The sequence below is a fragment of the Salvelinus namaycush genome, chromosome 14 (genome assembly GCF_016432855.1).
Source record: "Salvelinus namaycush isolate Seneca chromosome 14, SaNama_1.0, whole genome shotgun sequence".
Lineage (NCBI taxonomy): Eukaryota > Metazoa > Chordata > Actinopteri > Salmoniformes > Salmonidae > Salvelinus > Salvelinus namaycush.
The window spans coordinates 28,022,596-28,038,063 of record NC_052320.1 but is presented as its reverse complement, the minus strand read 5'-3'; the positions used below and the strand labels follow the sequence as shown (position 1 = coordinate 28,038,063).

At 43.6% G+C, this 15,468-nt stretch overlaps 1 protein-coding gene across 1 annotated transcript; it reads right to left on the bottom strand.

The window, feature by feature from the left end:
- Nucleotides 1-935: 935 nt before the first annotated feature.
- On the bottom strand, nt 936-14,478 carry LOC120059360 (NSFL1 cofactor p47-like). Its single transcript, XM_039008360.1, has 9 exons — nt 14,359-14,478; nt 13,516-13,622; nt 13,250-13,327; nt 4,965-5,130; nt 4,732-4,827; nt 4,496-4,605; nt 4,161-4,298; nt 3,373-3,543; nt 936-3,276 (listed from the first exon to the last, which is right to left on the bottom strand). Exons 1-9 carry the CDS (start codon nt 14,458-14,460, stop codon nt 3,114-3,116), a joined length of 1,131 nt encoding a protein of 376 aa, XP_038864288.1. The 5' UTR covers nt 14,461-14,478; the 3' UTR covers nt 936-3,113.
- Between the last annotated feature and the right edge of the window lie 990 nt (nt 14,479-15,468).

Here is a 15,468-nt window from a genome sequence, read left to right as displayed (position 1 = left end):
CATATTGCATCATTTATACAGCAGCATACAATACATTTTTGGACTCACCTTGATGGGCTGTGCTCACTTGAACAGGAAGGTGGCGCGGCGGTCCTTCATGGGCAAACTTTGCCATCAAAGTGTGGCATTCTCTAAGTTTATGGTGCTTTCAAGACAACTCAGAACTCTTCAGGTCGGAGCTCCAGAAAGAGGCCAAAATTCCCGACTTGGAATTCCGAGTTGGATGACCGTTCAAAACGTATTTTCCCAGTCGGAGCTCATTTTTTTTCTCAGAGTTCCCAGTTTTCTTGGAACTCACTGAAGTCTGAGATTTCCCAGTTCAAAGTTTCCAGTTGTTTTGAAAGCGGAAGAAGATATGCTGGATTGACAGCATGGCCAATGATGCATGTTTATCCTTTTAAACCTGGAAAAGAGACTCATTTAACCCAGACTTGGACCACACATCCACTCCACTGAATAGCAGGCTAGTGCTTGCAGTTAGCCACTGATTGCTTCCAAACCGCTCATTGTTGAATTTGCCATTTCCAACTTGTCTAATGGCCGATGAACACCGATACATTTTATCTACAATTTCTCTTCATATGACAAGGATTAAAAAGGATTTGCCAATAGATTGTCAACTTGATTCATGATGACTGCTAGCGTGCTACCTAAGATTTTGAAAGTATGATGTTGACAGTCCAATCAAAGCTACTGTAGATATGTGATTTGACTTCATTTTATCTGTTGACGATGAGCCTTCTTGGATGAGCACTTCTAATGTAACTCTATGGCAGCACCCAAGGGGCCTGAATTTGAGCTCTCCCCGTGAGCGACAGAACACTGAGCCAATCACAGCGCAACTAGAGAACATTACCAACCCCTACACTCTGTATTTTCCGCTGAAGTACCTGCATTTGAGCTGCCTTAAGAAAGCAAAAAAGAGACCATGTTTGTATGCAGCTTTATTAATTCAATTACCTTTTTTTTTTTTTTTTTTTATACATTTGTTTGCAATCTGTGACACATTAATGCCAAACTAACATGCAAAACAGGCAACAAAAAACTGTCTCTGCCCTGAATGGCGGGTCGCCACTGTATATTGTCCATTTTACTTTGACCTGTCATGTTTTTAGGATATGTTGTTTGTTAACATGTCAGTGTAACCGGTGCTGTACTGCACCGCTGTAGCTCTGCGTTGTGTATGGTTGATTGAAACTATAGACCTGGACTTCGGAGATCAGGTTGTTTTAATGACTCAGAACTCACTCTGCATCCAAAAGAAAAGACAAAACATTTGTGGAGCACATATGTTCTGCTAATCGTCGCCTCTTTCTACAACATACAACGGACTGGGGTCAGTCGAGGAGCTAGCCATCGTTCACACAATACCATAGCTAGCTAGTAACCACATGTTGAATTCAGAATGTTAATATCCCCAAAAAGTACAATTACATCCACTTATGAGTAACCTCTAAACATACATTATTCATGAACCAAACGGTGTATGGAATCAACATTTTCTGAAGACAGAAAAAGCGTGCCCACCTTTCATAGTGATTTGAGCACGCAGGGCAAAACGTAAGTACACACCCATATTCCCAGGATGCAGGCATACATAATAACAAATCAACATGCTATATTAATATATGAACCTGGTGAAACTCAAAGTATTTAAACTGTTACATTACCATATTTTCTATTTGATACAGCACCATTTAGGTTAGGCTATTTGATCGAAGAAACCTGCACGATGTAAAGTTTCTCATTAACGTTACATTGTCATACATTTGATCTCTGACCTGTCAGCTACAGAAAAGGCCACACACTCTTTCTACCATATCCTATATCTGCTACATGATTCATGTTAGATAATTTTTTGGACGGAATGGTAGTGGAATGCTGCAAAACAGTGTGTTTTAATCGGCTATTTGATGACGTGAATATAATCCGATTAGTTATATCTATTGACTAGGATGGTCCTCCCCTGGTTTGTACAACTGCACACTAGTTTAAAAAAACTAATTGAAATGTCCTAAATTGGGAATTTAAAAAATAAACGTTTTATTGGGCCTACTCTATTAAAGCACTATAATATAGTGATAGACAAACAGCATTCCATATTCCAGCAGATTAGTTTGACCGACTAGGCTATGGTTCAAAACTAGGTCTCAAGCATACCCCAAGACCTTTAGCCCGCTGAGCAAAAGCTACTTTGGCTTGGGGAGCTAACGCAACTTACAGTTACCAATTTCGCAGTCACGGGTCAATGAACCATCTCCATTACATTAGCATATCATCAGACTGCCTTGCTGAAAAACAAAGCACAATTTCTTTTCAATAATGGATTTAATATCAATTTGAAATTATCATATGTAATCAAAGTAATCATATGTTCTGTAACTCTTCATAATAGAAAATAGCAAGACTAGGAATTCCATATACATCAAACAAATTTATTGAATTACCTTCCAGAGGTCCAAACAATCATTCCAACTGTCCTGTTTTTGTCCAAGCCTGCGTAGAGATCAGTGAGATCAACCTGCCACTAAAACCCATTGTCTACAAGTTATAAAGAGAGTTTCTGTTCAATCATTAGTTTGATAGTAAAGCAATCTAGCTATTACATGTTACGCATCTAAATCCCACTTCCTTAGTGTTGGGACTGTTGACGCTTTGTTGAGATTCTGAATATGATGGGCGCATAAGGCTACTGGCATACATTGGGTACATTTGCGGTTGGGTTGACCTGATGGCAACTTGTTGTGTGGAAAAAGCCAAACTAACAGGCAAGAGTTGAGCCAGAGGAGAGATAAGTGGAAGATAGAAAGTGATGAACAAAACGAATAACAGTATTATGAACATCTAAAGCAATCTCTGAAACTTTAGAAAGCTTTATTGTTACTGTGCGTGTTCACCTAATACTTTCTAAACAGCTTTTACCACCAAATCAACTGTTTCTTCTGCCTTTCTTTGAAGCCCTATCCGTTCCCCACATTTGCCCCTCAAACTGCTGAAGAGGGAAAACGTATCACTATAGAAAAAAAAGGAATTAGAAGTCCATAAGTCCATGGTGTCTCGTCCCTCAGGGGGACCAAAGAGCTGTGAACCAGCCAGGCCACCAGGGGGCTCCATCACTTTAGCCGCTGCACGATGACTGCGTTGAGCAGGTTGGCATCCCGCAGCGTCTGGCTCTCGTCAGTCAGCTCCTTGTTGGGGAAGGTTGTTATGAGCACAAACTCCGTTGCGGCCATTAAAGGTCGAGCTCCCACCACAAACTGACGCACGTCCGACACCCTGTGGACAAGAAGAGAAATGATGGATATAATATTTAAATGTTGTTTGTAATGGTGGGAGTAAGGCGATGTAGAGCTTAAAGGCTCCAAAACTGACCTGTGAGTGTGGTTGAACTTCTGCACCAGTCTTCCCCCGTCGGCCAGTCTGATCTGGATGTTTGTCACAGGCTGGGAGGCGTCCAGGTTCACAGAGGCGATGGCCTGGGCCTCACTGGCTACCTGGTCCTGGTCCCCCATACGTGGAGCAGACACCAGTTCAGGGGTGGCACTGAGGCAGGAAAGAGAGACGTTTATTATGATTACTGTATTTGACAGTTACATATCTAGAAAACATTCAAAAAACGTAATCAAATACCATATCACATTGTGCCATAATTTCCTTTTCTACCCCCTTGTGGTAATAAGGTGTAACAGCCACCCTATTCAATCAATCACATTTATTTATAAAGCCCTTCTTACATCAGCTGATGTCACAAAGTGCTGCACAGAAACCCAGCCTAAAACCCCAAACAGCAAGCAATGCAGGTGTAGAAGCATTTAATCTGAGAATCTTTGGTCTGTACCCAAATCTAAAAACCAGTGATGAAAAGCAGGTTATTTCTTCCATGGCAGGTGGACAGATAGGCGAGTTGATACAATTTACATTACCCTTCTAGAACAGTATTTCCCAACTTTGGTCCTCCAGTACCCCCAACAGCACACATTTTTGTTGTAGCCCTGGACAAAAACACCTGCTTCAACTTGCCAAGGGCTTGATGATTAATTGACAAGTGGAATCAGGTGTGCTTGTCAGGGGCCACAAGTTATATGTTGGGGGTACTGGAGGACCTGAGTTAGGAAACACTGTTCTAGGTGATGCATTCTTTCAGAATAGATCGAGCTCACCTGCCCAGTTTCTGTCCTTCCCCGCCAAATGCCTTGAAGGTAACCTTGGGTTTGGAGAAGTCCTCATCCCGATGGTCCTCCATATCCAAGTTGACCTGACCCCCCCGGGAGCGCTGTCTCAGCTCCAAAGGAATTTCCCTGAAAGGAGGAATGACTTCTATTATGACAATGCTTCAGCAATGAGGAAACAGACTTCAGAGAGAAACATGTGTCCCCCAGCTGTCCAGTGCTGAGCAGAATGTGTATGCCATAAATTCATTTAGGAACATGATGTGACATGAGCAGCCACGCATATAAACAGTATGACAAGCAGACAGTATGGACAGTGTACTCACCCCCTACGGATGGACTCCAGGAAAATGGCATTGCCAGGATCACTGTAGTTTCTGAGTTCACCGTCGCCCAGGCTGAAACCTGTCTTCCACAGCTTCAGGACTACATGCACCTTCAGCACCGTAGTAAAGAAAATAGGCTACATCAAGTATACTAAAGTAAATGTACTCTTCCGAGATCAAATTTATACTAGCAATACAAAATATCTATTAAAATAAATTCACTGTCAAACACTAACATCCTGCTGGCTGTTAGCAGCTCTTCTCTCTCCAGCCACATAAACAGGCTCCTCCTCAGGCGCTGCACCAAGCCGGTAGCCACCGCCAATGAACGGCTAGAGGGAAGGTTAGAGGAGAAAAAGAATAAGCAAAACATTATACACCATTACCTCGATGATTTAAGGTCAATTCCAAAACACAGGGATAATAACACATAGGTGCAGGACACAATTACTGGAGAAGCTTTTCTTACCCTGGCTCGACTAGGCTCTCCTGGGCCTCTCCCAGCCTTCTCCACAGGTACGGCCCCATGCTCCTTAGCCCCCTTGAAGAGGTCCTCCACCACCTCATTAGAGCTCTTCTTCTTGGGGGGGCCCACAATCTGCTGCCCACTGCGTTCAGAACCCCCAGCAAAGAACCTAGGGGGAAGCAAAGGAAGAATGTGGATACAACACAATCAGAATTTTGGATCTTGTCCAAGAGGCAACATCTGGTTACAACATCAGTGCTGTGATTCAAATAAATCAAATCTTATTAGTCACATGCTTCAAAAGCAACAGATGTAGACTAACAGTGAAAAGCTTACTTATGGGCCCTTCCCAACAAATCAGAGAGAAAAAAAAAAAAAAATGTATATATATAATAAGACGAGGAGTGAATGAGTAACGATAACTTGGCTATATACACGGGGTACCTGTACCAAGTTAAAGTGCAGGGATACGAGGTAATTGAGGTACATATTGGTAGGGATAAAGTGACAAGGCAACAGTATAAACAAACAGTAGCAGCAGCGTGTGATGAGTCAAAAGAGTTAGTGCAAAAAGGGTCAATGCAGATAGTTAACCAATAATACTAATAATAATAATTAGTTAACCCAGACTAACTAGCAGTCTTAGTTAGCAGTCTTATGGCTTGGGGGTAGAAGCTCAGGATTCTGTTGGTTCCAGACTTGGTGCATCGGTACCGCTTACCATGCAGTAGCAGAGAGAACAGTCTGACTTGGGTGTCTGGAGTCTGACAGTTTTTATAGCCTTCCTCTGACGCTGCCTGGCATAGAGGTCCTGGATGGCAGGTAGCTCAGCCCCAGTGACGTACTGGGCCAGACGCACTAGACTCTGTAGCGCCTTGCGGTCGGATGCCGAGCAGTTGCCATTCCAAGCGGTGATGCAGCCAGTCAAGAAGCTCTCAAATGGTGCAGCTGTATAACTTTGAGGATCTGAGGGCATATGCCTAATCTTTTCAGCCTCCTGAGGGGAAAGCGGCATTGTCAGGCCTTCTTCACAACTGTGTGTGGACCATGATAATTCCTTAGTGATGTGAACACCGAAGAACTTTATGCTCTCGACACACTCCACTACAGCCCCGCCGATGGGGGCGTGCTCGGCCCTCCGTTTTCTGTAGTCCACGATCAGCCTCTTGCTGACTTTGAGGGAGAAGTTGTTGTCCTGGCACCACACTGCCAGGTCACCGACCTCCTCTCTATAGGCTGTCTGATCGTTGTCGGTGATCAGGCCAACCACTGTCGTATCGTCAGAAAACTTAACGATGGTGTTGGGAGTTGTGCACGGCCATGCAGTGGCAGGTGAACAGGGAGTACAGGAGGGGACTAAGCACACACCCCTGAGGGGCCAGTGTTGCGGATGTGTAGTTAACTACCCTCACCAGCTGGGGGCGGCCCATCAGGAAGTCCAGGATCCAGTTGCAGAGGGAGGTGTTCAGTCCCAGGGTCCTGAGCTTAGTAATGAGGTGTTGAATGCTGAGCTAGTCAATGCATATCATTCTCACATACAGTGCATTGGGAAACTATTCAGACCCATTGACTTTTTCCACATTGTTAAATTACAGCCTTATTCTAAAATGGATTACATAGTCTTCCCCCCACATTTACACACAATACCCAAAAAAGGACAACGCAAAAGGGTTACACATTTTTGCTAATTTATTAAGAATAACACATTTACATAAGTATTCAGACCCTTTACTCAGTACTTTGTTGAAGCACCTTTGGCAGCAATTACAGCCAAGTTTTTTAGGGTATGACTCTACAAGCTTGGTACACCTGTATTTGGGGAGTTCCTCCCATTATTTTCTGTAGATCCTCTCAAGCTCTGTCAGGTTGGATGGGGAGCTTTCCTGCACACCTATTTTTCAGGTCTCTACAGAGATATTAGATCAGGTTCAAGTCCGGGCTCTGGCTGGGCCACTCAAGGACATTCAGAGACTTGTCCCGAAGCCACTCCTGCGTTGTCTTGGCTGTGTGCTTAGGGTCGTTGTCCTGTTGGAAGGTGAACCTTCTTGGCTGTGTGCTTAGGGTCGTTGTCCTGTTGGAAGGTGAACCTTCGCCCCAGTCTGAGGTCCTGAGCTCTCTGGAGCAGGTTTTCATCAAGGATCTCTCAGTACTTTGCGCCGTTCATCTCTCCCTCCATCCTGACTAGTCTCCCAGTCCCTGAAAAACATCCCCACAGCATGATGCTGCCACCACCATGCTTCACCGTAGGGATGGTGCCAGGTTTCCTCCAAACGTGACGCTTAGCATTCAGGCTAAAGAGTTCAACATTGGTTTCATCAGAACAGAACATCTTGTTTCTCATGGCCTGAGAGTCCTTTAGGTGCCTTTTGGCAAACTCTAAGCGGGCTGTCATGTGCCTTTTACTGAGGAGTGGCTTCCGTCTGGCCACTACCAAGGCCTGATTGGTGGAGTCCTGCAGAGATGTTCTCCACAGAGGAACTCTGGAGCTCTGTCAGAGTGACGACCAGGTCCTTGGTCACCTCCCTGACCAAGGCCCTTCTCCCCCGATTGCTCAGTTTGGCCAGGTGACCAGCTATAGGAAGCGTCTTGTTGGTTCCAAACTTCTTCCATTCAAGAATGATGGAGACCACTGTGTCCTTGGGGATCTTCAATGCGGCAGAAATATTTTGGTACCCTTCCTCAGATCTGTGCCTTGACACAATCCTGTCTCGGAGCTCTAGGGACAATTCCTTCGACCTCATGGTTCGGTTTTTGCTCTGACATGCACTGTCAACTGTTGGACCTTATATAGACAGGTGTGCCTTTCCAAATCATGTCCAATCAAATGAATTTACCACAGGTGGACTCCAATCAAGTTGTCGAAACATCTCATGGATGGTCTGAATAGTTATGTAAGTAAGGTCTTTTTTTTTCTTTTTTTAAGATTTGCTAAAATATTGAAAAACCTGTTTTTGCTTTGTCATTATGGGATAGTGTGTAGATTGAGGAGGAAAAATATTTATTTCATCCAGTTTAGAATAAGGCTATAACGTAACAAAATGTGTAAAAGGTCAAGGGGTCTGAATACTTTCAGAATGCACTGTAGGTGTTCCTCTTGTCCAGGTGTGAGAGGGAAGTGTGGAGTGCATGTGCACTAGAGAATGCATCATCTGTGGATCTGTTGGGCGGTATGCGAATTGGCGTGGGTCCAGGGTGTCTGGGATGTCGTTGTTGATGTGAGCCATGACCAGCCTTTTAAAGCATTTCATGGCTACAGATGTGAGTGCTACGTGCCGAGAGTCATTTAGACAGGTTACCTTGGCGAACTTTGGCACAGGGACTATGGTGGTCTGCTTGAAACATGTAGGTATTACATACTGGGTCAGGGAGAGGTTCATAATGTCAGTTTAGACACTTGCAGGTCAGCGCATGGTCCGAATACACGTCCTGGTAATCCGTCTGCCCGCGCGGCCTTGTGAATGTTAAACTGTTTAAAAGGTCTTACTTACATCAGCTATAGAGAGCGAGACCAGTCATCCGGAACAGCGGGTGCTTTCATGAATGGTTCAGTGTTGCTTTCCTCGAAGTGAGCATAGAAGAAACTTAGCTCGTCTGGTATGCGAGTGGTTGATGCGGGTGGTTGATGCTTGATGCGAGTGGTTTTCCATTGAATGCCTATTGACTATGTAATTGGTTAGGGCCCAGATTGCAGTTCCTATGGCTTCCACTAGATGTCAGTCTTTAGACATGGTTTCAGGCTTGTTTTCTGAAAAACTACGAAGAAAAAGACCTTTGGTCAGGGGACTGGGGAAGCATGCAGTACTGGTTTGCGCGCCCTTTGTTCTTTTTCCATTCTATTGAATACACTATTGTCCGGTTGAAATATTATCGATTATTTCGATAATTGACACCCTGAGGATTAGTTATAAACATTGTTTGACATGTTTCGACAAACTTTACCGGTACTATTAGGATGTACTCGTCTACATGTTTTGACCGCCTTTGAGCCAGTGGATTACTGAACAAAACGTGCCAACAAAAGAGTTTTTGGGATATAAAGAAGGACTTTATCGAACAAAACAGCCATTTATTGTGTTCCTGGGACCCTTATGATTTTTATTTTATTTATTTATTTCACCTTTATTTAACCAGGTAGGCAAGTTGAGAACAAGTTCTCATTTACAATTGCGACCTGGCCAAGATAAAGCAAAGCAGTTCGACACATACAACAACACAGAGTTACACATGGAGTAAAACAAACATACAGTCAATAATACAGTAAAAAAAATAAGTATATACAATGTGAGCAAATGAGGTGAGATAAGGGAGGTAAAGGCAAAAAAGGCCATGGTGGCGAAGTAAATACAATATAGCAAGTAAAACACTGGAATGGTAGATTTGCAGTGGAAAAATGTGCAAAATAAAGATAGAAATAATGGGGTGCAAAGGAGCAAAATAAATAAATAAATACAGTAGGGGGAGAGGTAGTTGTTTGGGCTAAATTATAGATGGGCTATGTACAGGTACAGTAATATGTGAGCTGCTCTGACAGCTGGTGCTTAAAGTTAGTGTAGTTCATTCCAGTCATTGGCAGCAGAGAACTGGAAGGAGGTGGCCAGAGGAAGAATTGGTTTTGGGGGTGACCAGAGAGATATACCTGCTGGAGCGCGTGCTACAGGTGGGTGCTGCTATGGTGACCAGCGAGCTGAGATAAGGGGGGACTTTACCTAGCAGGGTCTTGTAGATGACCTGGAGCCAGTGGGTTTGGCGACGAGTATGAAGCGAGGGCCAGCCAACGAGAGCGTACAGGTTGCAGTGGTGGGTAGTATATGGGGCTTTGGTGACAAAACGGATGGCACTGTGATAGACTGCATCCAATTTATTGTGTAGGGTATTGGAGGCTATTTTGTAAATGACATTGCCGAAGTCGAGGATCGGTAGGATGGTCAGTTTTACAAGGGTATGTTTGGCAGCATGAGTGAAGGATGCTTTAATTCTAGATTTTACTTTGGATTGGAGATGTTTGATGTGAGTCTGGAAGGAGAGTTTACAGTCTAACCAGACACCTAGGTATTTGTAGTTGTCCACATATTCTAAGTCAGAACCGTCCAGAGCAGTGATGTTGGACGGGCGGGCAGGTGCAGGCAGCGATCGGTTGAAGAGCATGCATTTAGTTTTATTTGTATTTAAGAGCAATTGGAGGCCACGGAAGGAGAGTTGTATGGCATTGAAGCTCGTCTGGAGGGTTGTTAACACAGTGTCCAAAGAAGGGCCAGAAGTATACAGAATGGTGTCGTCTGCGTAGAGGTGGATCAGAGACTCACCAGCAGCAAGAGCAACATCATTGATGTATACAGAGAAGAGTCGGTCCAAGAATTGAACCCTGTGGCACCCCCATAGAGACTGCCAGAGGCCCGGACAACAGGCCCTCCGATTTGACACACTGAACTCTATCAGAGAAGTAGTTGGTGAACCAGGCGAGGCAATCATTTGAGAAACCAAGGCTATTGAGTCTGCCGATGAGGATGTGGTGATTGAGAGAGTCGAAAGCCTTGGCCAGGTCAATGAATACGGCTGCACAGTATTTTTTCTTATCGATGGCGGTTAGGATATTGTTTAGGACCTTGAGCGTGGCTGAGGTGCACCCATGACCAGCTCTGAAACCAGATTGCATAGCGGAGAAGGTATGGTGGGATTCGAAATGGTCGGTAATCTGTTTGTTGACTTGGCTTTCAAAGACCTTAGAAAGGCAGGGTAGGATAGATATAGGTCTGTAGCAGTTTGGGTCAAGTGTTCCCCCTTTGAGGAGGGGGATGACTGCAGCTGCTTTCAAATCTTTGGGAATCTCAGACGACACGAAAGAGAGGTTGAACAGGCTAGTAATAGGTGTTGCAACAATTTCGGCAGATAATTTTAGAAGGGTCCAGATTGTCTAACCTTGCTGATTTGTAGGGGTCCAGATTTTGCAGCTCTTTCAGAACATCAGCTGACTGGATTTGGGAGAAGGAGAAATGGGGAAGGTTTGGTCGAGTTGCTGTGGGGGGGTGCAGTGCTGTTGACCGGGGTAGGGGTAGCCAGGTGGAAAGCATGGCCAGCCGTAGAAAAATGCTTATTGAAATTCTCAATTATAGTGGATTTATCGGTGGTGACAGTGTTTCCTGTCCTCAGTGCAGTGGGCAGCTGGGAGGAGGTGTTCTTATTCTCCATGGACTTTACAGTGTCCCAGAACTTTTTTGAGTTTGTGTTGCAGGAAGCAAATTTCTGCTTGAAAAAGCTTGCCGTGGCTTTTCTAACTGCCTGTGTATATTGGTTTCTAGCTTCCCTGAAAAGTTGCATATCACGGGGGCTGTTCGATGCTAATGCAGAACGCCATAGGATGTTTTTGTGTTGGTTAAGGGCAGTCAGGTCTGGAGAGAACCAAGGGCTATATCTGTTCCTGGTTCTAAATTGCTTGAATGGGGCATGAAGGTATTTTTTTTTTTAAATAACCAGGCATCCTCTATCTTTCCAGGATACCCCGGCCAGGTCGATTAGAAAGGCCTGCTCGCTGAAGTGTTTCAGGGAGCGTTTGACAGTGATGAGTGGAGGTCGTTTGACCGCTGACCCATTACGGATGCAGGCAATGAGGCAGTGATCGCTGAGATCTTGGTTGAAAACAGCAGAGGTGTATTTAGAGGGCAAGTTGGTTAGGATGATATCTATGAGGGTGCCCGTGTTTACGGCTTTGGGGTGGTACCTGGTAGGTTCATTGATCATTTGTGTGAGATTGAGGTCATCAAGCTTAGATTGTAGGATGGCTGGGGTGTTAAGCATGTTCCAGTTTAGGTCGCCTAGCAGCACGAGCTCTGAAGATAGATGGGGGGCAATCAGTTCACATATTGTGTCCAGAGCACAGCTGGGGGCAGAGGGTGGTCTATAGCAGGCGGCAACAGTGAGAGACTTGTTTTTAGAGAGGTGGATTTTTAAAAGTAGAAGTTCAAATTGCTTGAGTACAGACCTGGATAGTAGGACAGAACTCTGCAGGCTATCTTTTCAGTAGATTGCAACACCGCCCCCTTTGGCCGTTCTATCTTGTCTGAAAATGTTGTAATTAGGAATGGAGATTTCAGAATTTTTGGTGGTCTTCCTAAGCCAGGATTCAGACACGGCTACAACATCCGGGTTGGCAGTGTGTGCTAAAGCAGTGAATAAAACAAACTTAGGGAGGAGGCTTCTAATGTTAACATGCATGAAACCAAGGCTATTACGGTTACAGAAGTCATCAAAAGAGAGCGCCTGGGGAATAGGAGTGCCTGGGTGAATAGGAGTGGAGCTAAGCACTGCAGGGCCTGGATTCACCTCTACATCACCAGAGGAACAGAGGAGGAGTAGGATAAGGGTACGGCTAAAAGCTATGAGAATTGGTCGTCTAGAACGTCCGGAACAGAGAGTAAAAGGATGTTTCTGGGGGCGATAAAATAGCTTCAAGGTATAATGTACAGACAAAGGTATGGTAGGATGTGAATACAGTGGAGGTAACCCTAGGTATTGAGTGATGAGAGATATTGTCTCTAGAAACATCATTGAAACCAGGTGATGTCATCGCATGTGTGGGTGGTGGAACTGAAAGGTTGGATAAGGTATAATGAGCAGGGCTAGAGGCTCTACAGTGAAATAAGCCAATAAACACTAACCAGAACAGCAATGGACAAGGCATATTGACATTAAGGAGAGGCATGCTTAGTCGAGTGATCATAAGGGTCCAGTGAGTCGTGAGGTTGGTCTGGTTAATGAAGGCGGTGACTGATGTGTCCTGAAACAGTCCTGTGGCTTAGCATCCACTTCATCGGATCATCTCCGTATTGAGCGCGTCACTGGTACTTCCTGTTTGAGTTTTTGCTCGTAAGCCGAAATCAGGATGATAGAGTTATGGTCAGATTTGCCAAAGGAAGGGTGAGGAGACCTTTGTATGCGTTTGTGTGTGGAGTAAAGATGATCTAGAGTTTTTCACCTCTAGCTGCACAGTTAACATTCTGGTAAAAATTAGGTAAGACGGATTTCAGTTTCCCTGCATTAAAATCACTAGCCACTAGAAGCGGGGCCTCTGGATGTGCACTCTCTCATTTGCTTATGGCCCTATACAGCTCATTGAGTGTGGTCTTAGTGCCAGCATCGGTTTGTGATGGTAAATATACAGCTACTGTTGACAAGTAACACAGTTTTGGTACATTCTGGAGGCACCCTACACTCTGTCCAAAATACACAGCCTAGGCCTACATGCAATGTGAAATGCATACACCTTAAAGTCATAGAAGTAAAGACAGACTTACCTTTCCCCTTCCTCCTCGTCACTGTCATCTTCTTCCTCGTGCATCATATCCCTGAAGGAGGTCACTCTATTTTCACTCCTTTACCCAACAAAAAAAAACAATGAATGACAATAGGGTCAAACAATCATGTAACATGCAATGTTTCATAGAATAATCATTAAAAAAGGATGACAAAGGCAACACTGAAAGGACATGGGCATCCTGTTTTAATGGTACATAGAATGACCGTGTAACAATAGATTTACATAGGTCAGTTAGCTATGTACCTGCCAGGCCCTGTGGAACGAGGCACAGAGGATCCACCACTCTCTGGCTGAGGTAGTGTCACTATGTCATCCTCAGCACCATCTTCAAAGAAACTGGCCAGGGCAAGCTAAGGAAAGAGACCAAGATGCCATGTCATTCAAACGTCAAGATCTCAATATCTAGTCATAGTCTAAAGCTGATTACTAGCTATCTAACGTTGGCTAGTTAGAGCTTAATTGTGAACTTGCCTAATTAAGAAGTAGCTACCTACTATTAGTTAGCTGAGAAGGATATTCTTATACATACTATACTTGCTAGCAATTAACGTTAGGATGGGAAACATCTGATACATTAGCCATCATCTCAGTGACTAGTTGGAAAATGTTGTTAGGTAGTTATGAAGTTGGCTTACTGCTGGACCATAATATCTGCCAATCGAATATTTAGCTAACGCGTTAGTTACAATAGTTAGCTAAATTAGCCACCTAGCTAATCTGCTAGCTAGCTTGTTAGCCAGATAACGTTAGTTAGCTAGAACCCAGTGAGCCATTCATAAATGAAACGGATTTGTTAGCAAGTTAACATTAAACTCGCTACTAGACAGTGGTAGTAAAACATTGGTATCTGTGTGAAACTGATTGGTAGATATAACTAGATACCAGGGAATATGAATGCAATGGTCACTCGATCTATTGTTGTGAGAAAGAGTGACTTGCACAAATCGCCAGCAGAAACTAGTACGGTAGCTAGCCAGCATGTAAGTGTTAGCTAGCTAACTAGATACTGTCATTCGTATGTTGTTGTGAGTTAACTTCAAATATCACATGTAGTACAACTGGTAGGTCGATGTGATCAGCATGTACCTGCAAATCCCAACCGGCAGACTCCAAGAAAAACCGGGCCCTCTCTTCATCAACATCAGTAACAGCAACGAACTCCCTCACCGACGATTCTTGGTCCGCCATTTTGATATGCCCATTCAATGACTGTTCCGACTCCAGTTGAGGAAACACCTATCAACTTGGTTCCTATCTCAGCAAAATGCAGTAGGCTACAGGAGGGTAAGGCAAACAGGCCTACATATGAACAATGTTTATGACGTGTTGTATTTTCCTGACAAAGTTAATACATTTTATTTGGAGGAATAATATTTCACATAGATTTGACATTTATATCTAAAATGGTATTATCTGTAGGCTATTACCATAGTTACTGCTTCCAGGCCTCACTCACAAAGATGAGGTGAAGAAAGCCTGGTAGAGGCTAGTATCACCATAACAAATATACCGGTGTTTTCTGCCATAACAAAGGGGAAATCTGGGATTTGAATAATCAGCAAAGCAGTCACTCTGCCGCTTGTTTTTCTAAACAGCTGAGGGACTGGAGCAGTGTAACCACTCTCAAATTCATAGACAGACCATGAATTGGATCAACATTTTAGTTTTAACCACGTTTTTTAAATCTATATTGGTGTTTGTTTACAATCAAAACAAGCTTACATATTGGGTTCTGATGGGTATATCAGTTCTACTATTAAATACTTTTTGGGCATTTATAAGTTATATTCTTCAAGAATTCCCCTGGGCTATCTGATAAGATTTCTATTTTAATTGTTTCTTCGTCTCTAATAGAGCTCGCCATCTTATAGTCCTAAAAAACGGAAATTAGTTACCTCTGTTTTGTTTAGCCATTCCTATGCGGAAAATGAATGGGGATAAACGCTGAAAATAAGGTCTGAGTTTAACACAGGCTTAGGAGATCTTATATGTTTTGTTTTATAAGATAATATCAGTCAGTTAGCATGACCTTTATGAATTATGAAGCCTTTTATGTGCTTTGTGTTTCTTTTTATTACATAAATGCTTCAAAATTCACAAAAAGTGACATTAGCTGATGAATATTCTCATAGATGAAAATGTATCGGATCTCCTAAGCCTGTTTTTACCACAGACCTTATTTTCAGCATTTATCCA

Bases quoted from the DNA above. Each gene is read 5' to 3' on its own strand.
- LOC120059360 (XM_039008360.1), bottom strand. From the start codon at position 14,460: ATGGCGGACCAAGAATCGTCGGTGAGGGAGTTCGTTGCTGTTACTGAT. The intron at 13,623-14,358 runs GTACATGCTGAT...CTCTTTCCTTAG, and splicing joins CTGCCGGTTGGGATTTGCAG to CTTGCCCTGGCCAGTTTCTT. The intron at 4,606-4,731 runs GTTAGTGTTTGA...ACGGTGCTGAAG, and splicing joins CTGCTAACAGCCAGCAGGAT to GTGCATGTAGTCCTGAAGCT.